Consider the following 25949-nt stretch of genomic DNA (forward strand, 5'->3'; position numbering starts at 1 on the left):
CACTTTAAAAATTTTTCCTGAGCGATCCGCCGCTCTGTTCGCGCTCAAACTTCACACAAAGGTCGCGTTTTGTGGTCTATTTTGTTTGACACCGGGAACAGCAACGGTACTTACCTGTTTATTCTGAAAATAAATAAAAACGATTTTCGCCTATGGGAAAATGGCCGCTGATTTGGACGTGCGCGCCAGCGCAAGTTGATGTTGGAACGACGGAACCACCTGCAGAGTGAAACGCATGTTTGGGATTCACGTACGGAGCCAAATGGTGCAGCAGACGATCAGAAAATGCACCTAGAAATGAGCTAACAGACGATCAGAAAACCCGGTTTTCGGGCTCGCACGTCCAAATCGCCGCCATTTTCCCATAGGCGAAAATCGTTTTTATTTATTTTCAGAATAAACAGGTAACTACCGTTGTTGTTCCCGGTGTCAAACAAAATAGACCACAAAATGCGACCTTTGTGTGAAGTTTGAGTGCGAACAGAGCGGCCGATTGCTCAGGAAAATTTTTTAAAGTGTTCCAGTTATCGTCGCAACACACTGTAGAGTTCCATACAATAATAATTTTGTATGAAACTCTATGGTAGCAGACGACAGCGGCGCGAGTACCTAAGCCTATTAACTCTATGCCTAAGCCAACGTAACCTCGGAGCGGCTAAAAGGAGGAAAGAAATCCTTGGGTCACGTGATCAAAACGTGACGTCACTGGGCTTGTTTTTGAGCGCCTAGGGACAACGCCGAAGTAGGCGCAGCATTTCCCTGGGTCCCCCGAGTGAACGATTTGAGTACCCAGCGTGTGTTTGTGTTGATTGCTGCCAAGTGAAGCTGCAGATGCGTGAATATACCGTGAATGCTAGTATTGGTGCGATCTCCGTATCCGACATACCTACTACGACATTTCAAGAGAGACTTGCAGCCTGAGCCATCGCCTCCTGTTCCTGAGCTCAGCGTAGATCAGCCATGCCGGTCTCCGGCGTTTGCAGTCACAGACATGGAAGAGCGGAAAAGAGGGCATCGATGCGCTCATTTTCCCAGCAAGGTCAGTAACATCGCTATTTTATGTTTGTTGTAGTTTTTGTGTTTATACCACTGTACTGTGTACCCTAAAGCTGCGTGAATTCTTGCTTACGTGGCCGCCTAGCTCGGCCTCCTAGCTGTATTGTGATGTTAACGATTTTTGTATAATCTTGAATCAAATTTAGCGTGCGCTGCATACTTGGGCGAGGAACAGACACAGTGGAAAACGACAAACCAGACGTTGGCGCGCAAACCAACACCTGCTTCGTGTATCCAACGTAGTACGTGTGGATTCTTTTCCCACTCCCTGTTTCTCGCCCAAGTATGCAGCACACGCTCAATTCAAATTACGATGCTATGTCCTTTCACACTCCGGCCGCAGTTTCAAGCGTTTCATTTTTCCTCTTGTGTAGGAGCCCATAACATTGCTCAAGTTTGATCGAACCGGTGGCGTGTACTCCCCGAAGCGCTGTCCTGGATGTTTGAAGTGCAGTGCCTCGATCGTAAGTATGCATGTGTTTGATAGCGTTAATCTCGCGAGTATGCCGTGTGCACGCATCAACGTTCTAGCTCCTCGGGCAGTTAAGTTGCGTTGCGGGAGATGAATGGAAAACGTCGCTTCTGTGCAGAGAACGTAAGAATATCGCGGCCAAAGGGAAAAACAAAAGCGTGAAATCGTGAGCCAAAAAAGACGGAAGAGGGAGAGAGAAAGGATAGACCAAATGACAGCGGCAGAATCAGATCGTCCAAGGGGCTGTGAAGGTTAAGCGGCATTTTGGGCCCTTTATGAGGAGGCACCAGGAGCAACTGTCAGTAAAGTGTACATTGAAGGTGAATGGAAGAAGCTGCATATGGGACAAATAGGATGTTGCAGGGCATAAAGCCACTGAAAATTTGAAAGCACACAAATAACGCGTACAGGCAGGAGGGACACACCACAGCCTCGTCAAACAAAGGGTGGCACCCACACTTTTTATCATGTGCAGGAAGATTTGCACCCGTTGATTTCGTTACCGTAAACAAGTGCTCTCCGAGATGGACGCTTAGACGGCGTCCTGTCTGGCCCACATACACGGACTTACATGAGAACGGAATTCTGTAAACCATGCCAATCGTACAATGAACTAAAAGGCTGCGCAAGGTTAACACTGCACTCGTTCCTCCCTTTACTTCAATAATCCTTGTTATTAACAATGCGGCAGAGATTGCCCACTTCTGCTTTTGCAGAAAACACAAAACAATGTGCTGTATGTGTGTTCTTTTTCTTGTAGTCGGTTGTCCTGTGTGGTCTTATTCCACGTCGCCATCTTTTACGCATTTTGTTTTTCAAAGATGTATTATTAGCCTACCCAACTTTCAGTTGTGCTGACACAGCATTTAATCCTGTTCCTGCAGCATCTGCATAGGAGGGCTTCCAGTGGAAAAAAAGAAGTGCTTGGACTTGGCCCCTACGATGTTGGTGCAGGGCCTGGAGAGCAAGGCTTGGTCTACATCCTTTCTGGGTACCCATGGAAAGCAGGTGAATGCCTCCACAAGTGGGTCGTTTTGTGGTACACTCGAAATTAGCCGCAGACAGACTGCGTCTGCTCGCAGACCACCCTGGTAGTATGACAACCAAATATGTAGCTGTGTCCTAGTTACTGACGGGAAGACTTGACAAAAAATCAACTGCCCATCTGTTGAAACGACAAAAATGGGGGATGTGAAGCTTTCCGAAACCAAGTCCAACACCAAATTAACCAGCCCAGTACTGAACACCTGTTTCTTATTGGGACGGTCTGATGCACTGCAGTTGTGCTCTCTAGAGCTTTACTGATGCAGGCAATCCATGACCTTCCGTAGTGTACAACCATTGTCGTTAGATGGAGGTGTACATTTCCTGTGTAATTTTCCACTTCTATGCAAATCCAGATTGCTTCGACTGTGCTGGAATGGCGCAATGGGATAGATGTCAGCTTCATAACATGAGGGACCCAGGTTCAATTCAGATCACGGGAAGCGTTTTAATGTTTTTTCACTTCACCCACGATCGTCATCATTAGAAAAAGTTGGCTTTCTGCAGTGCATTTTGGGTGGACTACAGACACATCAGGGAGAGGCTGGAAGCTTCACTTTCGTAAATGAAACTGTACCAGGTACAGTATGTGCGTGAAGCTTAAGCATTGTACATGAGCCAAGCCAGGGAGGAGTGGTTATAGGTTAAATCCTTGTAAGGAAAGATCATAAAAAGTTAAATGTAAATCACTGAGCTTGCAAACTTGTCAAATATAAACTTGACACTTTATTGTACCAGTCTTTCATGCTCAGCTGAGGAATGGTGGACAGATGAGGGCAACAACTGGCAGAAAGGGTCATTAGCTTGCAGTTCATTTGTCTATGTAAATATTCTAAAAAAGTACTGGTATGAAATTTTCGTGTTACATTTTTCCCATTTCTATGCGTGCCTACCAGCCCAGGAATCATAGAATGGAACATTAGATAGTCGACCTCAGGATATATGATTATTTTGAGCCCTGTTTATTCGTGTCAGTTTTGGCTTGGACAGAACGAACACCAAGGCGGCCGCCATGAGAGAATGGCACTCTTGATGTCGCTGTTCTCATTGCATCATGGTCAGACTAGATGCGTGCCCTAGAGTGGCCCAAGCTGGCCATGGCCGCACACGTCTGGGCCACACGATATCAGTCCCAAAACTGTGACATGATTCACAAGGCAGTGCAGCGTGCACCATCAGCAGCCAGTGTGTTGGCTAAGTCACTGGAGCCCTAATGTCGGCAGTTTGGGGCGAACTGCATGGCGAGGCACTCCACGTATCTTGCTTATGCCAGTGTCGAAAGGGTATTCATTCGGAGCTTTCTTGTGCATGCAAATATTAAAATTGATTTAAAATATGTTATACTGAACGGTTGCTACTAAAATCTGCAGCTACAAAGGAAACTTTTTGCATAGTTATCTCAGCTTTGATATTTCAAGTACTCCTTTTAAGTAGAGCCTAATCATGCTATGAACGTTTAATAGTGGTGCTACTCCTTTAAGGTATTTTGTACTTGTTTTAAGCTGACTTGTTTTTAGTTTGGAGTTAAGAGAGACCGTAACATTCTGGCCGCCCAGCCGCCCATTTCTGGCCATTAGTATTTCTGAGTTGTTCTTCAAAACAGTTTTTGCTCAGCACTTCTCTGAAATGTCGAGGACACCTAACTGAACTTAGTCGTGATTAATGCATTATCGTGCAAAGGTGAAGCAATCTCCACCCTTGCGCTCACCTGGTAGAGCATCATCCTTACATCACAAAAAAAGCTTTGTTTTGCCAAATCTTTGCCACTTCATACCACTATATAGAATTTGCTGCCAACATAGGGGTGCTCTCCAGCTGAATCAGCCTTAGGTGTCACAGGAGTGAGAGTAAGAACTTCAAAATAATGTTAGAAATAAGCACAATACAATAGCTTTCTATTTTGTAACTGTTAACAGGTCGACCAACCTCATTGCGACTGTAGGATGTGACTTGTTCGTAGAAGGGCAAAATCAGAAAAACAGAGACGAGCAAGTAAGTCATTGTTGTACAACAGCTTCTGCGACACCTAAGTTAAAGGAGCCATGAAGAGAAAATGCAAGTTGGTTTTATTCGAAAGATTTCGTGTTTTATAGTGCCCCCAGCGCTTGTCCGGATACAAACGGTGCTTTATTCACTGAGAAATTAAACAATTTAGGTTAAAATTTTGATTTTCCCGCTCAATCGTGCGTTTTCGTGGTCCCAAGTGACATCACAGGAACCGACCGCTCTGCAGCCTAGAGTACCTTGATTCACGCATCCGCCGTACAGGGTAGAGACACGTATACGCTGGCGCCGCCATTTTCGGTTGCTCGCTCGCCGCCGAAGCAAGTCATTGTGTCAAAACCGCGCTAAAATTATCGCCGCAACGCGGTTTACTGAAGAAGTTTGAATCATATTGTCTGTTTCGCGTTGCTAGGTCTCGTGGGAAACAAAAAGAATAACGCGTTGAGCCCGTTGGCCCAATTGCGGCGGGACGGGACCGTTCAAAGGTTGTCTCCACCCTGTACAGCGGTGTTGGTTTGTTCCCGCGTTTTTTTACGTTCCGTAACCTAGATGGCGCCACCATACCGTGGCAAGCGTTTGGTTTGTGTTTGCCCGCATTTAAACCTGGCTTGTTTTTGTTCTGGGAGAAAATATTCGTTCCCTGAAACAGTGCTCGCTCGACAAATGGGGTCACGTAAAACAAGGTTGCTCGCCTCAATCGGCCAGTGTCGTCTGAGACAGCCCCAAGCCCCGTAGTGCTGTGCTGCTAAACCAAGCATGCTGTGTGCAGTACGAACAGCAGAATGCATCAGTACTTATATGTTTACATGTGCTTTCATAATTTCCACTGTTTGTCCCATCATTCTTATTGCTTTGTAAAGAATGTGCCCTAAATTTAAGCGCAAATCGCTCGTTCGTCTAGTTTGTAATTACAGCTCTACCTAATTTGTGTCTGCTTCTGCCAGCCTCCGCCAATCGCAGAGCTTAGCTCATGTGACATCATAGGTTCTGTTGCGGGGAATGAGCTGGTGGGTCGCATGACCATTCCTGTTTTTCGTAATTATGTAGCTTATTTGAGCGAAGTTTACGTTAAAAGTGGTGTCAGTATGATTCTAACGAGACAATCTTTTGAATGAACCAAACTTGTGTTTTCTCTTCATGGCTCCTTTAAGCTGTCTGCAATTTACGTGCAAATAAAATTGTTTTCAAGATGCTTACAGTTTTTTTGCCTGGTTCAAAGAGACGGGTATAGTACAAAATTTTGAAGAAAGCTGGAGTTGGCCGTGTTTTTATTTGTATTAGGAAATGTGTGGAAATGTGCCATTTTATTATTTATTTTATAAATTTTTAACTGCTACAGGAACGTTAATTTCTAGATGTAGCACCATGTATTTGGTGTTCTATGTTTATTTATTCAAGATACCCTTATGGCCCCACTGACATTAATGAGGGGTGTGGTACCTGAGCAGATTAAACGAAGAATAATAACATAAGAGAATTCTGCCACGTGCGTACAAGAAAAAAAATAAAGGAAAAAAGATACAGCAGAAACGTCAGTGTCCACACGCATACTAAAAAACATACACGCAAGCAACACAATAATAGTGTACTGTGTTTAAGCTGTTTGTTCATTTGAATTGTGAATGGGAGGCTCCTAAGGAAATATATGTAGTGCTTGACCAGTTTTCAAAATGCTATTTCTTTTTTACTTTTCAGTGACAGGGGTCTCAACAAGCATCTGGATGCACCTACAATGTTTGTGCTGAGCACCTCTGATATGTCGTCTTCTATGGCCGTGAAACTGGGAATAAATAAAACTAAAAACTGTCTCCTTCATTTGGTATATTCCTTTTACATTGTTCAGGAACGTGGAAATAACATGGAGGACAATACCCAAGCACTTGCACGTCATCGTCCCCTGGTCACTTATTGGTATTTATGCTGCAGTTTAAACGAACTGCCAGGTAGCCAACATTCACAACCAATTCAAGTAGTAGGAGTGCCCATGCTACATCGGAGGACATTATTTTTTCTAGGGACCACTGGATTGTGCGAAGAGATGTGTCTCATCTCCTACTCGGATTCTTGCAGTCCACAGGACTAAGTGAGGTGTGGTGACATTGCGTGTCTGTTATTTTAGGACTAAGTGAGGTGTTATGACTTTGAGAGATTTGATATGGTATTGGGGACGATTAGGCGGAGCAATTGCTGGCAGCTATGCAAGGCTAAGTCCGCCTTATTCAACAATACATACTACTACTACTACCTCTCAAGCTGAAAAGTTATAAGACATTTGTCCGAGGAACATGTTAAAGGTCTTCACAAGAAGACATTAAGATTGAGATGCTACACTGCAGGTTCTCTTACAACAGCAGGTTCTCAAGATTTTGCATATTTTAATACTGGCCTTCACATCTGCTCTTGAAGCCTGTAAGTTGGAAGCAATCTAATGCTTGCTTTACATCGGTTACTACAAAGGGCTAGTGTCAGCAATCAAGCATCCTGCAATAACACAAATTTGTTTAGACTTAGATCCACTAAATAAGCTACGCTACCATCTATTGCCAATAAATATGCATTTTGGAATGACCACATCTGGAAACTGACTAGAGAAGGCAGTATCTTATCCTACGTTTCTTTTTAGGTTAAATGTGGCACACTGCACAAGTAAAACTGCTATTGCGATAACTGTTCTCCCGGGTGCACGCGCGGTTGTAGTAAATCTCGCAGCCGTGAACGGATGATTTTCTCATCGTTCTTGAAAGAAGCAGAAACTTAAACGCAGAGGTAATTAAGTGTCGGAGAAATAATGAAGAAGACGTCCTCCAAATCTGATTATTGGTTGGCGCGGGCCAGCAGTAATATATTAGGGCCACACAGAGGAGAAAGAAATTTTGAAGTTTTTTTAAGAATAAAGGAACCAGCGCAGGACAAACTCGGGGCGACACCATGGACACGGTCAGGCAGGCACGCTCCGCATTAAAAAAAATCGTTCAGCAAGACACCCGTAAAAATTGAAGTAATTACAAAAGGAAGCGTCAGTTCCAGCCGTTTCTTGCGTCGTCTGCTGCTAGACACTCCATCGCCTCCTCTCAGCTACTTACAGGGAATTCCCTAGGAGGCGACGCGCGAAGCCACATCAAGCCTGCTCACTGCAACAACAAATTCCCTACATGTCCCTAACTTTTGTCCCCAACTGACAGTGGTTTCAGGAGCCAATCAAAACGTGGAATAATTTCCTCCTTTTAGCCGCATGCACGTAACCTAATCTAAAAACGTTGGCCTAAGCCGACGTCAAAGCCATGGGGCACCACTCAAACATCCCTAGCGTAAAGAGTAGAAGAAAGGGCTTTTGATCATCATCATCATCATCACCGCTACATTTATGCGCGTCCGTTTTATGCCATGGTTCTGGGAGCGCGTCAGCTGTTGTGAATAGTATAGTTTCCTGAACAAACGTATTGTTTTGTTGGTGTAACAGTTCGGCTTCAGAATGGAGTCGATTCTAGAGGACTACGTGAGTGCCACAGACCTCAAAGTAAGTTTATTTCTACGAAAGGCCTGCTTTAGGTTGATCCTAGTTGCATCATACAGCTAAAATTGCCCAAAACCCTTGTCTGTAATCTACATAACTAATTTTCAGTATTTACGGCTAGCTTGTGTGGCGGAGTAACGAACGTTCCTCCTCAACGACAGCTGATTAATTTTTTTCAAGTCTAAATGCCCATTTTATGCGGTACGTTATGCTTCCAGCATGTCTGTTTTTCATGCTTAAAACACGTTTTTTTGTTTTCTCGAAGATTCTCTTGGTAAGCCGTTCGCTGCCCATTTGGAGAGGTTTATTTCATAGCAGTTGCATACGGTCCGAGGTCATGTGTCGCGAACCTGCCGAAATCTCTGCTGTCAATACAAGTGCAGGAATGTCTGCTACCCGTGGCGCAATGGGCGCGCCTACTTTCTCCTTTGACGCAGCACTACGAAGAGCAGTACCACGAAGAAATGAAAAGAGGGGAGGTGGATCCGAAGACACAGTTTGAGTACGCCTGGTGTCTCGTCAGAAGCAGATACCCGGCAGATATACGCCGGGGCGTAATGCTGATGGAAGGTGAGTCATCGCTCGCTATTTACGTCGTACGCTGCGTCGGAAAGGGCGTAGGGTGCCCTCGCACGAATTTCGTAGCGATTACTTCAAGCGCATACCTGCGCGTAGAAATATCGGACTGCCCAACATATACAGGAGGTGGTGAGCAAAACAAATGTTGCAACCACAGCTGTCCTGGAAAAAACAAAGATTCAGTAGCGAAACAGGGCATGTGGGTAATGCTGTATGTAGATACTGTGTTCTAGGACAAGGCTGTTGACGCCCAGTGTTAGCAGCGAGTGGTGACATGGAGCTTGCTGTGCATTGTCTCGGTATTTTGCTCGCCAGACCTGTTCCACCATGGCAGCACAGAAGCCAAGCGAGATTACCTTTTCTACTTGGCCGTTGGGAGCACCAAGCTTAAGGTTGGTCTCTCTTTTCTTTTGTTTACCGCGGTAAAAAAATGTTGATGTGTGCTGTCTTATGCTGTTAATATGCACTGACTTGGTGTCTCAAATCCTGCACGTGGCTCTTTCAAACCTGGTGATATTGGTTCGTTTGGGCAACCATTTAATGCATATGTTTTGGTGCAGCCAGGCCCACCTAAGCGTAAAGAATAACGATATTGTCAAGAATGCTGTAGCAGACACATTGTAAACCACGTACATAGCCGGTTCTGTTCTGGCAGTTGTGAATGCAGAGGGCCAGTCGTATTGGCAATCAGCCACAGCTCCACACAGTTGGGGTGAAACGGTGTTTAGAGACACAGTGAGAGTGGACTTGTGTGCAGCCCAACTGTTTCTCTGCACCACGATGTGGCAGTAAGCGTATGTTCCCACATCTATTACAAAGAAAGGCAGAAACCTGCAGCAGCACAGGCACCTCGTGAGCGAGTAATGTCTAGAGGTGGCCGTGCTGTCTTTCCTGTGTGTGTGTGCCTCCTCCCCCCCCCCCCCCCCACCCCCCGAAAGAATTCAGCTGGTTCTGGAATGTCGGGTTTGTTGCTTATAGTTATGGTTGGAGTTTATATTGTGCGTCGTACCTTCCTTACCGAACAGGCCTCTCTCAAATGTTTACCTTCAAATTATTGAACTGGAACTGGTTGCGACGGAGCTAAATCATACTAATGAACTAAGAGGAGGAGGAAGAGGAGCAAAGGGCCATAAAGACAAAATACAAGTTAGAGTACTGCACTAGCCTGATTTTAAGGCCTGGGCCCGGCCCGAGCCCGCTTTACAAAGCCCGAGCCTAACCCGGGCCCGTAACACCCAGCCTGGGCCTGGCCCGGGCCCGGTCTTTTATTTTCAGGCGTAGGGAGGAACCGCATGTGTGTGACCAGGCCCGGGCTTAGACGCTGAAAAAAATTTGTTTATTACATTTGGTTGAGTGTCTTTGTAGCGGGCAATCAGACAGATCACCTAGTCTGTGCAAGCACGTCATGAACTGAAACGCACAAAATGAGGGTTTAGAAGTGCACGTAGTTTAGCTTACACCGTCTGCAGTTCACGCCACATCGGCGTAATAATAGCTTGCATTCTTACATGAGAGACACCATCACCTTTGACGACCAGACTGTTGGCAACTTGACGTGGTTCTCTCTGCCACGAGTTGATATAGCTGAAAATTTTCGCTCCGCATTTCAATCCTCCAGTATGTACATGCGTTGAAATATTTTACCTACAGTGGCTGTTAAGCGGTGGTGTTTCTCTAGCACGCGAGTTTGATTCTTGGCTGCAGAAGCCGCATTTTGACTGGTGGGACATCTAAAACACACGTGTACATAGACATAGGGGCAGAGCTCCAGGCTGTCTGAATTAATTCCTTCCCCGCTATGGCATTCCTTGTTGTCGTATCTTTAGTATGTTAAACTCCGAAATATAAAATCTTGATGCAGTACATGAAATTTTATTAAAATTACAGTATAGTGACTATCAGACCTAGCCGTACACGTTTTTAAAACAATGCGTACAACATCAAGAAGCGCGTAAAAATAAATTTAGAATATTCCTTTTAACGCAGTTTCCTACACTTCTCGTCGGAACTATTAACGGCCGGGCCTATGAATTCAATCCCATGCCCAACCCGGGCCCGTGGCATTGAGTCTGGGCCCGGCCCAGGCCCACCATTAATCGACTTCGAGCAGCCCAGGCCCGTGCAGGGCTCTAATACTAGTTTCCAGATATCAATAATACCAATTTTTCGCAAGCTTCAAACAAATAATTCAGATACTAAAGAGAGCAGATAAAGCAGTGGCGACTCTCGAGCCACTTTCTGGCCAGGTCCCTGCGTAGTCTTCGAATCCTTGCCGTGCGATTGGTGGCTGCTGACCAAAGCCACTGCCGAGATACTTGACGGGACAATTGTGGTGGGGACTGATGGGGAAGTTGGTGGTGCAAGATTTTAAAGTTTTTTTTCCCTGTTCGAGGCTGTCTTTGAGCGAGTAAGAGAAGGATTGCAGTGTTTTCTGGATGAGGTGGCCATGGCTCCCTGTGCCACTTGGTGTGCTCTGCCAGAACTGTGCGCCCCAGGAGTGCCGTCGACTGAGACACTGGCATAGTCGTGAAGGTGCTAGTGAGCACCGTGTGTGGTCAGCCCTTGGCCCATCATTATCACCGCTCTGAATGTTGTCATCTGTAACTCTCTTGCTGCTGTCCAGGAGTACTCCAAGGCGCTGAAGTTTGTCAAGGCATTCCTGCATGTGGAGCCTGCCAACAGGCAAGCACAGGACCTCGAGGCCACCATCAAGAGCAGAATGAAGAAAGGTGTGCTCACGTTGATTGTTTTTCGCTGGGTCGGTACACACTGAAGTAACAAGAAAGGGTGAACGTTTTGGCTGCAATCCACCAGAATGCAGGATTTGAAGTTTTGTAGCTAGTCTTTAGATACAACCTCAATTTTCGGCCACCATCCAGTAGATGATACAACAGTCCTTGGCCACTGCTGTCTGATGTGTATTGAAGCTTTAGTGAAGTGTGTGCTAACCATTTTATTTGGACTTGCCATTGCAGAAGGCATGAAGGGCATGGCCATTGTCGGCGGTGCTGCGCTTGCTGTTAGCGGACTGGTCGGCCTGGGAATCGCCCTGGCCAAAAGGTAGCACACGTCCCACTTACTCGGAAAGCAGCAGCAGGGGGCACCTAATGATTGTGCTTCTCCTCCTCCTCCACAGGTAGACCAACTGAAGCTGCTGGCCTGCCACGGGCAAACCAAATTCCACCCGACATTTTCTCTTGTCTTATTTTCTATGCTGTAAGGGGTCAAAATAAACTCAGTAACATGATGTGTAGGGTACCACAGAAAATTTCAACTGCTGTTCAATCATGTACCTCTTCACTACGCACAAGAACCATGTGGTGGAACAGGTGTTTGTGAGCCTAATTGCTAGCCTCATTCTTATACAATTTACCTTTAATATAATGAACCTCGATGTTTAATATTCCCGCGTTTTCGATTTCAACAAAGCCCTTACTCGTATCACATGCATGCCAGGGGTCTTTTTGAAGACAGAATATAATAACACACTCCCAGACAGACCATAATTTGCATGCAAAAAAAGCTTCCACTGAAGGGCAGTCTTCTCGGCAGAAGAGTTGACCACATCGCTGTGCCATCTGTAATGCACATTTAAAGGTTTCACCAGCCATGGTCCTTTTGTCCAAGCATGAACTTTATACTGCTTCAGAAGCTTTAGAACATGCACAGGAGATCGGCTTGCGAAGCACGTTTGTTGCTATTGGCTTGCTAGTCATGCAAGATGTATGGCAGAGCCCGACTACTAGTTGCACAAATAGGAAGGAATGCGACCAAGGCATTTCTAAATCGTTCTGAGCAAATAAATTGAGGTTTACTAGGCAGCAGACGCTTATGGAGTTATGATGGCACGGGTGATGAGATGTAAACCAAATTTTGCCCACAATATCTGCTCTTTACCTGCATGTGCGACCTTGTTTTCGCCAAGAGTTCCATCCTGGAGAATGGTGATGAGCTGTAGCTGCTGCCACTCGCGTCAATTTGTGATTGCTGCCAGAGCCGTGCCAGTGCCGCTTGCCACATCACACGTCGTGCTGGCAACAAGCTGATACAGGGACTCTGGCACAGTCACAATGTAGTCGGAAAATTTGGTGTGTGCACGGCACATCGTAGATGCAGAAAGTACTTTTTGTAGTCCAGGCTCTCAAGTGGTTTTGTCCTCCAGACACCACTAGGGTTGGAAACAGAGCGTGTAGTGTTGGCAGATTGTGGTGATATTACACGTGGCACCATCGTGCGGCCGCTACAAGCACCAGGCTTGACCCACACTGCAGCTTTCATACGTATCGTCTGCATCCATTTAGTGCCCGTTGTTGCACTTCTGGTACACAAAGAACAAAAAATTAAAGCCGATACACTCAATGTAAAAGCTGTCGGAAGTGCAGAGCAGCGATTCACCATAATGGGCTGCACTGCCGTTATCCGCTCACTGCCACCACCCCATGCACCTCAAATTTCCCACCTTCACAGTGCTCACGTGCCCCGTGCCTGAAACTGCGCCAGCGGGAGTTCTGTTCTTTTAAATGCGGAGCATTTCTTAGGCTCGCCTGGTCCTCCGTCGTTGATGGCGGCACCGTCCACTGGGCATGCGCAACTCTCCTCCTTACACCCACAGCTCCGCGATACTACAGTATAAAAAAAAGAAATAGTTAGCTGCGCCCGGTTTCGATCCCACGACTCTCTGGCCGCAACAGGAGGTACGCGGTGCTCTTCCCACTACGCTACAAATCCGGGACAGGAGCAAGTGCTATGAACGCGCCTTATGTCCTTGACTCATTCAAACTACGTCAAGAAGCTACTGATACAACGAAGGCACGCGAAGCTGAACGCCAATGGAAACGACGAACTGAAAACTTTAGAGGGGGATGCTGAATTTCCCATGGGAAAGCTGTGGCGGGAAGCGCCACGCGCCTTGCAGCTCAACCAGCCCCGTCCGCAGCGCCTCTGATGCTGATTGTGGCAGGATGCCCCTAGGGATTGGCCAACCAAAGAATCCATCACGAGATAGCTTCGCGTTCAACCACCGTCGTCATCTTCCCGTAGGGGAACCGCCGAAGAAGAAGAAGAACGAGAAGACAAAGCTGCGAAGAGGAGGGCGTGTACATTGCTCTCAGCCGGTGCACCAATGTCAACAACCTTTACCTCACCAACGCTGACGGAGACTACCGATTCTACTACAGAGACGACAACATCGACAAGAACATGATGGACGAGTTTCGGCGCCTCGAGAACCACCGCCTACTCACCGTAACACAACAGCACTTGCGTGCCTTTGCCACCGGTGTGGACCCGGACGCGGAATTCCCTCTGGCGCTAGTAAAAACCAGATCACTCAACATAATGGCAACACAATGGAACCACACGGAACCGCCACGATGCTTTGCATCCTCATCAGGGTTCCCCATGGGAAGATGGTGTAATTTTTTTCTGCTTGCTTTAATTTCGCATGATGGAGCTGTTTTGCGTCATTTCGAATGCATAATTTTTTTTTTCTTGCGCGGCTGCGTTTTTTTGCTATCGTAATAGTGAGCATTCCTAACTAAACAAACGCAAGCGCTGCCGGTTAATAACGTATATTTTGCCTCAAATATACCTATAGTTTTCTTTGCGCTATACAGTGGGGAGATCTAGGACAAGCGCCAGTGGTTCACGAGTTTCGAACGCTTATGACTATATAAACTGCTTGGCTTTCGAAGCCTCTGGTGTACGCTGCGAGGTTCACGAGTTTCGAACGCTTATGACTATATAAACTGCTTGGCTTTCGAAGCCTCTGGTGTACGCTGCGATGACAGCGCTACGATGGAACGCCCTGTTGCTCTACTTGGGTCCAGCGAGCGAGCTATGACAACAAGGCGAGGGCCTAAAGTGCTCTGCACTTAAAAGTGCTTTTGGCAGCGTTATTACCGAGTGAAAGTCCAGGTCAGAGCCAGGAAACACCTCAACCCATCAGCGTGATCTTCAAGCTCACGCCGGCACCTTGTGCGCCTGCACAGTGAAAGCGTCCGATTGCTCCTTTGAGCCAAGAGGAGGGGGAAAGGGTAAGGGCAAGCTCAGCCAAGGTCACGCTAGTGCGCGGTGCTATTGCAGTGGCCCCTACTTTTTGCTAGCGTTTGCGGGCAATTTTCTGTGTATGCTACTGACAACTATCGCGAGTGTTCCAAGCCCCTGCAACATATTTGCTCACCACGTTGTTGGGCTAGTTCTGTAAGCAAGTCACTGGGCCATGCGTACAAGTTGACACAGCACTGCTCACATTTAGTGAGAAGCCACCCTTGGGGCTGTGTAATTCAAGCAAACTGGGCGTCCTGACCGCAAAGTGGGTACTGTTGCAGCCTTTAGCGCACCTACTCGCAGAAGATGGACCCTTAGAGATGGCCTTGACTGAAGCTTGCGTTACCTTTGTGTGCGAACTGTTTGGCACCTGCATTGCATCTGCAGCCCAAACACAGCTCCACGACACGCCATTCAAACAGAAAGGGGCAGTGGTTTTGCACATTAAGCTTTATTGTACAAATGCATTCAGAACAGGAATGCCCGTACATAAGACCAACTGCAATAGAAAAACAAACGCCTATAAACACCTGACTAGCTTGCTTTACACAACATTGATAAACTTAAATATGCTATCTGTGTATATATATATATATTCTTGCATGCTTGTAAAATTGGCTCCTGCATGATTAATGGACAGTTAAGACTAACGTTGGCACACTGACGCGCACAACACCTGTGGCAGCAGTGGCGGCAGCAACAGGGCGCTGCTGCCTGCTCGGGGAAACGGCCTCCCCAGCCGCAAGCAGAAGCCATGGGCGGTCCCCACAGGCGTACGTGCGACCAAACTAGCAGCGGTTAAGAGACGCTCGCTACCGGTGACACAACGACCATTGCACATCGATTAACAAGTGCTATTCGAGTCTCTCACTAGAACATCATTGGCACAGAAGAGCAGCAGCAACAACAACAACAACAGGTACTCATTTGCAACTACCACCACAACTAGGAGGCACAACAACACTTTTCTTTTGCCATCGTGACACAAGGAAGACACAGTACATATTAAAATGGCATACGCAAGCTAGCAGCACACTGACATGGCCGTAGAAGCACTTTAAAAAGCTGCACTTTGTTTTTCCCCATGTAGGGGAGCCAGTCAACTTGGATCTTTAAAATAAATGCGATACTGGCAGCAAACGTTCTTTTTGGCAACATCAGTGACATTTTTAACCATGTGAGCCCCCGCAGTGTTGCACACGAGGAGTGGTTCTCAAATTGAAGTCTGCAGAGTAAACCCAGTGAAATTTCTGGGCTATTGTTGAGAACTCTACTGCATTTTAGTTGCTTCAGGCTGGTAATGTCCATAAAGAAGGAAAACTAGGTGGACATTTTCCAGTGCTTCGGCACAAGAAAAATGCGATGGCAATGTGAGGCTAGCAAACAGAACAAGTTAGTTGTCTTAGACTGCATGCGTCGCCTGAAGTGGGCACAATTAATTCCAAGAGAAATGAGGTTTATGAAGGCATTTTGTTTCCAAGTGAAAGATTGTACTTGTGTGAATTCACGGCAAGTGCCTGCTCAAAAATAAGAAATCTTTGGGTCATTTCTACGACTCTAATCAGTTGTGTTTCCAAGGTTAAAACTTCGTGTTTCGGCACAAATACTAAGCAAACTTTGCAAGAAGCAGCATATGCACAAAGTTGAATAAATTTTGTATGTACACCCTGTCGTGAAACAACTCGCTATGCAGTACAAGGGGAGCTCTCAGGCCAAACCTAACCTTACACAGTTACTACATTCAACTGCCTGTAATTAGCAGAGTGTACTTATGTAACCCCGGTGTATGAAGTTGAATGTCTTTCTTGAAGAGCATGTCTGCCAGTGGCAGGACATTGTAAAGCACTGCGTTTAATCTTACCTAAGGGAAACTTCACCACCACAACATTTTTGCACTTCATGAAGCATGATGGACAGCTCTGAACCAGTCACAGGCCACAGAAAATTCTGGATGGAACCGGCAGAAGTTTGCATGAAGTATTAGCAGCTTGCCAACAAACCTGTGCTAAACATGCGACAATAAACAGCAACAATAACTTCTTCACATAAAATCGACCACCAGCAGTACAACGGGGAACAAATTCGGCCAACTTGCTCGTATATTAAGTATCTCGCGGAATATTTTTTTTTCTTTCCTAGAAACCTTGTAGATGATAATCTGAAAAATTAGGGCAGAGCTGTCTTTGCTATGCAATGCGCAGGATATTTCGAAAAAATAAATAAAAGAAAGGACAAGCAATGGTAACAGAGTGAAAGTACATGGTGGCAACATGTAGCCTCTTGCACGGCCTGTAACCTTATCAGGCTGCAGCTGGACGACTCAATAAAAAACTCCCGGTGCGCCACCCTGGCCGAGCACTAAACCATTGTAGGGCATGACTGCAGTTTCATTGGGCCATGCACGGTGCTGCTGCATCGTCGTTTGAAGAGTGAGGAGTGTCTTCTGATTGCCACAGAACAAACTGACTTGAGAAAAGCAAGAGCCCTGCAGGTCAGCACAGGGCTGACTGCATGCCGAGTTTATGTAGCCCATTTTGTGCACAGGCAAGCCAAAAGCCTCACAGTGATTGCACAGAAGTTCACCAAATGGATATACAAGGATGTCTGAATGCTGCAAACAGTCCATGCCCACGCCACTGCTTGCCCCTCGCCCAGTGGCAATGGGCCCCTGGATGCGTGCAGCGGTGGCACCCGCGATGGTGCTGCACGGCAGTTGTGACCCCCCCGGGGGAGGGGGGGCACCTGCACTTCAGCAGCATTCAAAGCAAGCACTTGGCCTCCAGTAATGGTGATGTGATATGCGCTAGACGAGGCATGCTGTTATGAGAACAGGGCAACTTTCACTCAGCGCTGCAGCAGGATTAAGCTGCCTGAAATCGCGCATCTTTTCTATGCCACTGGTACGTCTACGATGCAGGTCTTGATGTTTTCTTCATGACAACCGTTGCAGCAAATGCCAAAAATGAGACATGCATGCCGCTGAATCTCTTGCTCTGAGCCTGCATAAACTGAGGTGAAAGTGCAAAGTGTTCCAGCCACCTTCCTTAGCCCCACTTACACAAGAGACGGGTGGTATCTTTGCTGCAGACCACCAGGGGGGCACCACAGCTCACACCTTGCCCATGAAGGACTCCCTGGAGTGCAGTTGCCGTGCAGAGCTATCGTGTCTCGGCATTCTTACTGAAATACAGCCGCAATGCAAAATTCTCACCCTTCAAATTAATGCCTGAAAGTAGAAATGGTACAGCAGTGGTACAACTGAAAATGAGGGAGGTACAATCCATCAGAAAAATAATTCACAGACAGCAGATTATTATAAGAAACAACTGTAGGGTGCAGTGACTCTACTTAAAGGAGCCATGAAGACAAAACACAAGTTTGTGTTATTCGAAAGGTTTCATGTTTTATAGTGCCCCCAGCACTTGTCCAAATGCAAACGATGCTTTAATCACTGAGAAATGAATTAATTTAAGTTAAAATTTTGATTTTCCCACTAAATCGTGCATTTTCGTGGTCTGCAATGACATCACAGGGCCTTGTTTACCGTTAGTGAACCTAGATGGCGCCACCACACCGCGGCAAGCCGTTTTCTGCCTTTGGTTTGTTTGTGAACGTATTTGTACCGGGCTTGTTTTGTTCATGGAGACAATCATTTCGTGAAACATGGTGCTCGCTCGACAAATACGGTCACGTAAGACATCGTCGCTTCCATCAATCGGCCAGTGTAGTCTGAAACAACCCTAAAGCCCCGCAGTCCTGTGCAGCTAAACCAAGCATAGTGCACGCAGTACCAACAGCAGTACACATCGGTACTTCTATGTTTACGTGTGCTTTCGTAACTTCCACTGTTTGTCCCAGCAGTCTTGGGGCTTTAAAAAGAATGTGCCCTAAATTTAAGTGCAAATAGCTCGTTCGGCCAGATTAAATGCCCTGCCTAATTTGCGTTTGCTTTTGCCACCCTCCGCCAATCACAGAGCTGTCTGGTATGATGTCATAGGTTCTGTTCCGGGACATGAGCTAGTGGGTTGCGTGGCCATTCCCTTTTTTCCTAATTATGTAGCTTATTTGAGCGAAGTTTACGTTAACAGTGGTGTCAGTATGATTCTAACGAGGCAATCTTTTCAGTGAACCAAACTTGTGTTTTCTCTTCATGGCTACTTTAAAAGTAATCATTGCATATGGAAAATGCCTGTTGATGCCAGACAGTCCTTGCTCACCCTATGCTTAATGCTGTACATCACTCGGCAATGCTGCACAAAACGCAAGGTCATCTTTTCTGATATTTGTTCTAAGCTCAGAATTATAGTTTTATTTCCACTGACACACAGCACCTGCATTAAAGGACCCCTGCAACACTTTTTTGGGGGGTAATTTTTCAGGCTTTATGTCTGTTCTTCATGTCATGCAGAGATAGATGCAAAAATAAATATCAAGATCCGTGCAGAAATTAGAGTTATACCATTTTTAAATTTAAAAATGCCAGCAAATTTGAGGTTGCTCTCTCTCTCTCTCAAAAACTGGGGGGTTGCTGCTCGCTTCTCACTCTCCCTGATGACGACGCATTGCGGGACCAATGAGGGCAGCGAAAAACGCTGTGTTCTGGAAGGTTTATGGCCACAGCTGAATGTCCTGGGAAGCTCCTTCCTGCACTTCTTGGCGGCGGCGTTCAATGGCACAGCAACGAGGAGAAAGCGGAGACTGCCGAAGTCGCAAGCCCGTCACTGCGTTGATGTGTATTGCTAGCTTACTTTTATGAACTCTACCAAACCATCCAAGCTATTTTTGATTAACAGCAAGGATGTTCATAACAACGTTTACCTTGAAGAACTCCCCGAGTGATTCAAAGTGTGAAGTGTGTGCGCTGCCTTGCTACTGAAGCTTGACGTGAACTCTACTGGTGGATTCACAGAAGGGCGAAAAGCAGTCGCATATACTGATTTGCAAAAAGGAACTTGTGAGATGCTCACACTGTGGGGAGAGAGAAAAAAAAAAAAAGGGACCAGGCTTCCACAGGGTTGAACTACTGACCTCCAAAAGCAAAGCCTGATGTGTTGCCCACTTGGCCATGCCAGTAACGAGACAAGGTGCAAGAGCTTGGCGTACAATGCCTGGGCATCAACAAGTATCTATCTATGTGTGTGTGTAGCTTTTGTCGTTTTTCACAAATTTGGGGGCAGTGATAACGTTCGTTCATCACAAAACGATCTTGCAGATGAGCCCCGTCATGCTAATACTACAAGAAATTAAGCCAGAGCTCCTTCATTTAACCCATAAGAAGCAATTGCACAGTTGCGATACCCCGACGCAGGCCAAGGAATGCAGTTGCCTTTGTTCACAGCTTTCTTTCCAACAAAAATAGCTTGGTTGAGTTTGTATCACGGCAGCCGATTGCTGCTAGAGCGAGAGAGAGAGAGAGAGAGGAAAAAGAAAGGTGTGGCTGCTTTTTCGTGAATGGAACAGTGCTTCCGAGAACGGCGCTGCACAATAATATACCTTTTTTTGTACTCATGGCGTGGTTTTTATGTCTTCTCCAAAAATCCTGTAGTCATATTAAGGTGAACCTTGCACGCATGTAATGTGTTTGAGTTCATTGATGAGATGTTGTTTGTGTCATCGCCTGTTGCAAACCATGTAATTTTCATATTCTATATTGTGCTTGCTATCATTGTATTGTTCTTTTGAGCGTAATTATATGTGTAGTGTATTAACTGCATGGGCCCGGTGGTACTAGCATTGTTGTTAAAGGAGCAATGAAGAGAAAACAAAAGTTTGTTTTATTCGAAACATTAGGTGTTTCATAGTACCCCAAGCGCTTTCCCGGAAGCAAATGATGCTTTATTCACTGAGAAATAAGGCAATTTAAGCCAAAATTTTAAATCTCCCGCTAAAATTGAACATTCCGTGACGTGTACAATGGCGTCATAGAGCCGGTCCATGAAACAGATACTTAGTATGTCGACTCCATATAGCACCCACACGCGGGAGTCGATCGAGACGGCGGCCATTTTAAAAATACTAGTAAAACCTAGTGCACCCGCAGGCCTAGTCATGGAATCGCCTGATCCGGAGAACAAAACTCTCGCCGAGGAGCTCGGGCTTGCATTTAACAACCTCACACCACAAAAACGCTCAATGCTTTTAAGTGCACGAGCGGCAAGAGTTGTGGGATACGCGGTGGACGGGAAAGCGACCATTCCGCGATAGCCACAACAGACGAACGCCCAGCCGTCGGCACCGGTGCCTCGTCAGCCCCGTCGCGACGGACGAATATAGACTGGTACGTATGTGCCGTATTTTGATTACGGTTAATAATAGTTCAATTTCAGTAGCAGTATCACTTATGCCAGTTGGCCGGTGTCGTGTATGGAAAGCCGTTCGCGCGAGCTCTCTGCTTCGACCAGAAAGATACGAGCGTCAATGCGCGGTGTTTACGGCATTTTTTTCCCCAAGGTCAGAGCGATTTGACGAAGTCGGCGACGAGCGCCAGCATGTCCCAGGAGTGAGCTAACGTAGGGGTCCCTGCCGTAACTGAACAAACTGAAGTTTTCAGTGGTTGTAAACTGGAAACGAGCTCGTAACGACAGCAGCAAGCCAACATCATTCGAAACTTACGCGACGACTGGCACTATCTCGTCGCTTCTTGCTGTTCCTTACTCCCCTCGTTTCTATTTTTACCTTTGCTGGTTGGCGATATGACGGCCAACCTCCTGTGAAGGGATTACGATACGAGGCAAGGTCGCGGCTGTGCGTGCTGGAACGGTTCGTTGGCCCCGAAGAGCCTCGAACCCGAAAATTCGTCTGCGCGACGGCGAGATGTCGAGCTCGGCCGCTGCGCTAGTTTCGTACGCATTGGCGCACACGCTTGCGAGCTCGTTCGGACCTTCAACCGTTTACTCCACCGTTCTTTGTCATAAAAAGAATGTGCAGTATGTTTCACGGGCATTTAGCTCGCTATGCAAGCTGTAAGCCCTGCCTAACATGCGTTTGCTTTTGCCGGCCTCCGCCAATCGCAGAGCATTCCCAAGTGACATCACAGGTTCTGTTGCGGAAAATGAGCTGGTGGGTCGCATGGTCATTTCCTTTTTTCCTAATTATGTAGCTTATTTGAGCGAAGTTTGCGTTATAAGTGGTGTCGTTATGGTTCTAACGAGGCAATCTTTCGAATGAACCAAACTTGTGTTTTCTCTTCATGGCTCCTTTAAGGGCCCAGATGAAATTTTCACTCTTGAACCAAGCAATGTTTTGAAGTAAATAAAAATGAGGGAATGAATGAATGCAAAAGTGTATCCCGAAACAAAGACGCTCGAGCCAGATTAAAAGCACTGAACCTGCCGTACGCTTTGCAATGCTCGCTGACTGCGCCACTTCCGGTGCTGACGCTGACGTCCGCTGAGCATAGATATCATCATATGGAACGCACACAGACGATTTGACATGCATTTTAGCGAAGTGAGCGGACGCCAGACGTCGGGCGATGCTGAGAGCGTAAAAAGTGGCTCATCGCAACACACACAGCTTGAAAGGGCACACAAGTGCTCGTCTGCCCTAAAAAAAACCGCTGCAGGGGTCCTTTAAGGGCCCTTGTAAGCCCACTGTGCTCCTGCAGTTCTCAGTCAGCAAGGTCATTTCACATTTGACTATTGCTACTACAAAGTGAACAGTCTCAACGAAGGCCAAAACACAAGCAGCTGGATTGGAAGGAAAAGATGCCTTCTGGCGACATCTGGCTGCACTCCCAGAACCCATGGTTGCCAGCATGCAGCCACAAAACCTTTGGCTGTAGCAAGCTGAAATTTCCCAAATGCGTCGTGTTTTCTTGCATCAGAGATTTAACGTATTTACTCACATAATGAGTGTGCCCTCTCTTACCCCTCAAAAGTTTTGAGGACAGTGAGCACTGCTTATGATGCAGTGAATGAGAAAGCATCAGTCGCAGATTCCTGATTGGTCGTGTGTGCTAGTACAGATGGTTTCCACTGAAGAGTTTGGCAGGCGATTTCTTCGCTGGATTTCGGAATTGGGGCTATTGTGCTGGGCTCCTATTTTCACGGCACACTAGCCGTGTGAGCAATTATAAACATGCAGTGAAAGTGATGTCATCAAAAAAGGAGGGTCAGAGGTTCCAACTGGTTAACCAAACAGCCACACAGCCAGTTATGCCACTGGGTCAACACTGTGCTTTGTCAACCGTGGCTAAAGAGGGCAGGTTCATACAGCTGCGTATCTGCAACTTTGAGGAGCACCATAAAGTACGTCGGCAAGTGCCTATCCACTATGTCTAGGTGTTATCTCTGCAGTCTGAGTCACTTCAGAAAGTTCTCAGCATCTCTTGTGCATGGGAAAAAAACAAAAGGAAACAGCAAAAGCAGGAACTTTTGCGTAACGCTTAACATAGATTATACAGTCTATTTTTGACCCCTGTGTAACTAACATTTGGTTGCAATCTTTTGCATTCAGATTTCTTGAAATGTCGCCCTCGGAGGCTTGGGAACACCCAGCCAATGCTGAGCGGCTTTTTCCCTCAGCTTAGGCCGGAGCTGACCAGTGAAGAAATTATTGCTCAACCCACTTAACTGTGTAGTTTGCAGAAGCCGCCAGGCCAACAAAAACCTGAACAGAAGAGTGGGGCTTTGTGGCTGCGTAGGCAAACACGAAACTCTCACAGAGGATGGGGCCAGCTTCCCCCAGGGTAAAATTCTGCTCGTGATGAAACGCTGCGCTTACAGTTGTTCCTGCACTCTATTTCCGTGGGCTGGCAAGACTGGCCAGTCCCTGGAGCTGGCTGCGTGTGCCTGGCCTCAGTGGGGGGCCCCCCCCTGGTCAAGGTGGGTGCGGGGGGGCAGGCCGTGGATGGAGGAGGCCCGGGTGGGGCGGGGGTGCCGCTCGGGGGGCTCTTCCTCGGCCAGGGTCGGGGGCGGTGGGGCGTCCAGCTCACCTGCCGCACCCCCCTCGGCGGCCGCCCATCCCGCCCCGCGCCGCGACTTGCCGAAGCGGAAGGTCTTGCGGCTCTGGGCCTTCTGGCGCTGCAGCCGGTGCCGGGGACGCTGCAGCTCCCCCGTGTCCGGCGACTGCGGACGCGAGGCCGGCGGGGTGGGCGGGCCCTCGCCTGCAGCAACAGTGGGCAAGCGCAGAGCGTTGCTCGTGCGAGCAGGGCGACACAGGGCAGCATTGAGTGGAGGCCCAGGGTAAGACAAAACTTGCACCTGAAGAGAACCACGGACGTTTTCTACTGCTCCAACCATGCGTCCACCGCACATGCTAGGTGCAAAGGCAGAGAGAGAAACCTTCCAGCACTAGGTGATGTTTTGAAAAAGCGGCAAGCTATTTTTGTCCTGAACAAACCAAGAATAGAAGTGCACAGTGTACATACACAACTGGTCAGGTACAGTGACCACGTGGCCTAATATATTTGCAAGACGAATCTCAGCGTGCTTTATTTTGCTTTCTCTTTGTCATCTGCATCAATGCTACTCTCTGCACCAAAGCCACTGAGCTGCACTGTGCAGGAAGAGAAGCGTGTGGGCAGTGCTTGGCAGCGACAACGAGGGGAGCGGGAACCAATGAACCAGCTGCTACAGGCGGAAGGGTGACATTAGGGAAAAAATCCAAAAAAAACGGGACCAGACCGCTAGAGTGCAGCGGATGGAGCACAGAGGGTGCCTTCTAAAAAAGAAACAATGGAAAAGGGTACACCATTACAGTTGCAAGAACTCAACACGCTGAAGTCATGCTCAGAACATTACGTTGCTGACGGATGAAACGGCAACGAAGGAGAGCAGGTGTCTTAGCCCAGGCACCCACAGTCTCCCTCCCCCCGACCCCCTGGATCCACCACTGCATGCGACAGCTTTCTGGTGCATGAGTGTTGACTCTTTTACCCAGTCATTTCGTGCTGCAGGCACTGAGCATTTCGCGATGGTTGCGCAAGCATGTGTAGTCAAGTCTCAAAGCCTGGACTGCCCAAAATTGATGTACAGTCATGGACAATTCAAATACGAACCGTGGAGCGCACGGCCGAAGATACCGGTGCCATAACCTGGCAGCGGCCGTGGAAAACGCACGGACATGCACAGTTGAGATGTCGGGAGTGAGGCTGCGTGTCCCACTGCGATATGTCGCCCTCTCCTCACTCACATGCTTACCTTGTCGCCATTCCGCAAGAGCACTGCAAGCACTGCAAGTATTGCCGCCGCTGCAGCTGAAGGTGTTGGTCACGCTGAGAGCTACACAGCGCGTAATTGCTTGCAGCTGCGGCCAGTGCTGGCGTGGGAAACGCATGCACGCTCTCGTAAGGCATACTGTTGAGCTCATCTTGCTTTCTCGAAGAAAACTAGGCACAGAAATGGAGACGAAAAAATGCATGCTGCCTAACTTTTGATTGCACTGCATTGTTTTGCGTTAGCGGTGCAGTGGCTCGGGAATCGAACAATGAGCCGGCCACCAAGAATGCGCCTTTGTTTGACAGAGACAAGGCTGAGTTACTTTGCAGATTCGGTGCTATACTCGGGAACAACTTAAGAACGGCACCAGCTCATGTACGGTATCACTCCGCCTAAGCGACGGACCCGGATGTCAACGGGCGCGCGCGTTTTGAAAGGAGACTGCCACGAATGCGTGATAGCGTCTGCCTTGTCTCACGTAGTTTGTTTGTCGTCGCTGCAGTGGTTTATAAGCATATTAGGTCCAAAAAGATACAAAAACGGCTCGTGCCATGTTCAAAATACTCCCAGTAACGCGCTACTTGTGCTGCGCGGAGTGACATCCGGCTGCGGTGATGAGGCACAGCGGCAACTTCGGTGCCGTTCTTAAGTTGTAACCGAGTATAGTAGCAAACAATAGATATACCACCAGAATTCGCCTCCAATGATATACATTAACTGCAAGCATTGTGTAGACTGGGAAAATTACAGGCAGAATTCTAATATTCACAAAAATTAAGAAGATAGGCAGGTCCAACCATTATATAGGCCAGTTGCCCTTGCACAACAATTTTGGCGGCCCGATTTTCTCGTTTTCTTTTTTTTGTGGAAGGCACCTCAGTGCTTGTAGAAATCTGTGGAGCGGGGAGCACTGAGCACGGTTTGGGTGTGACCCATGGAAACAGTGGACACCTGCAGGTGTCCACCGTTATTTGCTTAAGTTACTGCATTCCACATGCCAAGCTATGTCGGTAGAGTGACGCCGGCACATACGGTGTGCAGGCACTCGTGTGAGCTGAGCACACAGTGGCCG

General features: G+C 47.3%; 2 protein-coding genes and 1 long non-coding RNA gene across 4 annotated transcripts in view; 2 read left to right on the top strand and 1 right to left on the bottom strand.

The window, feature by feature from the left end:
• The first annotated feature begins 653 nt into the window (after window positions 1-653).
• LOC144170813 (uncharacterized) lies at window positions 654-6391 on the top strand. Its single transcript, XR_013322682.1, has 4 exons — window positions 654-1039; window positions 1431-1520; window positions 2413-2536; window positions 6272-6391. It is a non-coding gene; the product is annotated as an uncharacterized LOC144170813 (long non-coding RNA).
• A 1528-nt stretch (window positions 6392-7919) lies between these two features.
• LOC144170816 (mitochondrial fission 1 protein-like) lies at window positions 7920-11916 on the top strand. The gene is made up of 6 exons (XM_077700831.1): window positions 7920-8093; window positions 8528-8660; window positions 8985-9061; window positions 11293-11398; window positions 11645-11729; window positions 11806-11916. Exons 1-6 carry the CDS (start codon window positions 8049-8051, stop codon window positions 11807-11809), a joined length of 450 nt encoding a protein of 149 aa, XP_077556957.1. The 5' UTR covers window positions 7920-8048; the 3' UTR covers window positions 11810-11916.
• A 3233-nt stretch (window positions 11917-15149) lies between these two features.
• Window positions 15150-25949, bottom strand: part of Unc80 (unc80, NALCN channel complex subunit) — a 166239-nt gene continuing 155439 nt past the window's right edge. For both annotated transcript variants that reach the window (XM_077700829.1, XM_077700828.1), the window contains exon 61: window positions 15150-23823. In XM_077700829.1, the coding sequence (XP_077556955.1) occupies window positions 23516-23823 (308 nt within the window). In that variant the 3' untranslated portion in view covers window positions 15150-23515. The remainder of the gene's footprint in view (window positions 23824-25949) is intronic.

The sequence above is a fragment of the Haemaphysalis longicornis genome, unplaced genomic scaffold (genome assembly GCF_048455015.1).
Source record: "Haemaphysalis longicornis isolate Haplotype H1 unplaced genomic scaffold, Haemaphysalis longicornis Haplotype H1 scaffold_2, whole genome shotgun sequence".
Lineage (NCBI taxonomy): Eukaryota > Metazoa > Arthropoda > Arachnida > Ixodida > Ixodidae > Haemaphysalis > Haemaphysalis longicornis.

Bases quoted from the DNA above. Each gene is read 5' to 3' on its own strand.
- LOC144170816 (XM_077700831.1), top strand. From the start codon at position 8,049: ATGGAGTCGATTCTAGAGGACTACGTGAGTGCCACAGACCTCAAA. The intron at 9,062-11,292 runs GTTGGTCTCTCT...GCTGCTGTCCAG, and splicing joins TTGGGAGCACCAAGCTTAAG to GAGTACTCCAAGGCGCTGAA. The intron at 11,399-11,644 runs GTGTGCTCACGT...TTGCCATTGCAG, and splicing joins CAAGAGCAGAATGAAGAAAG to AAGGCATGAAGGGCATGGCC.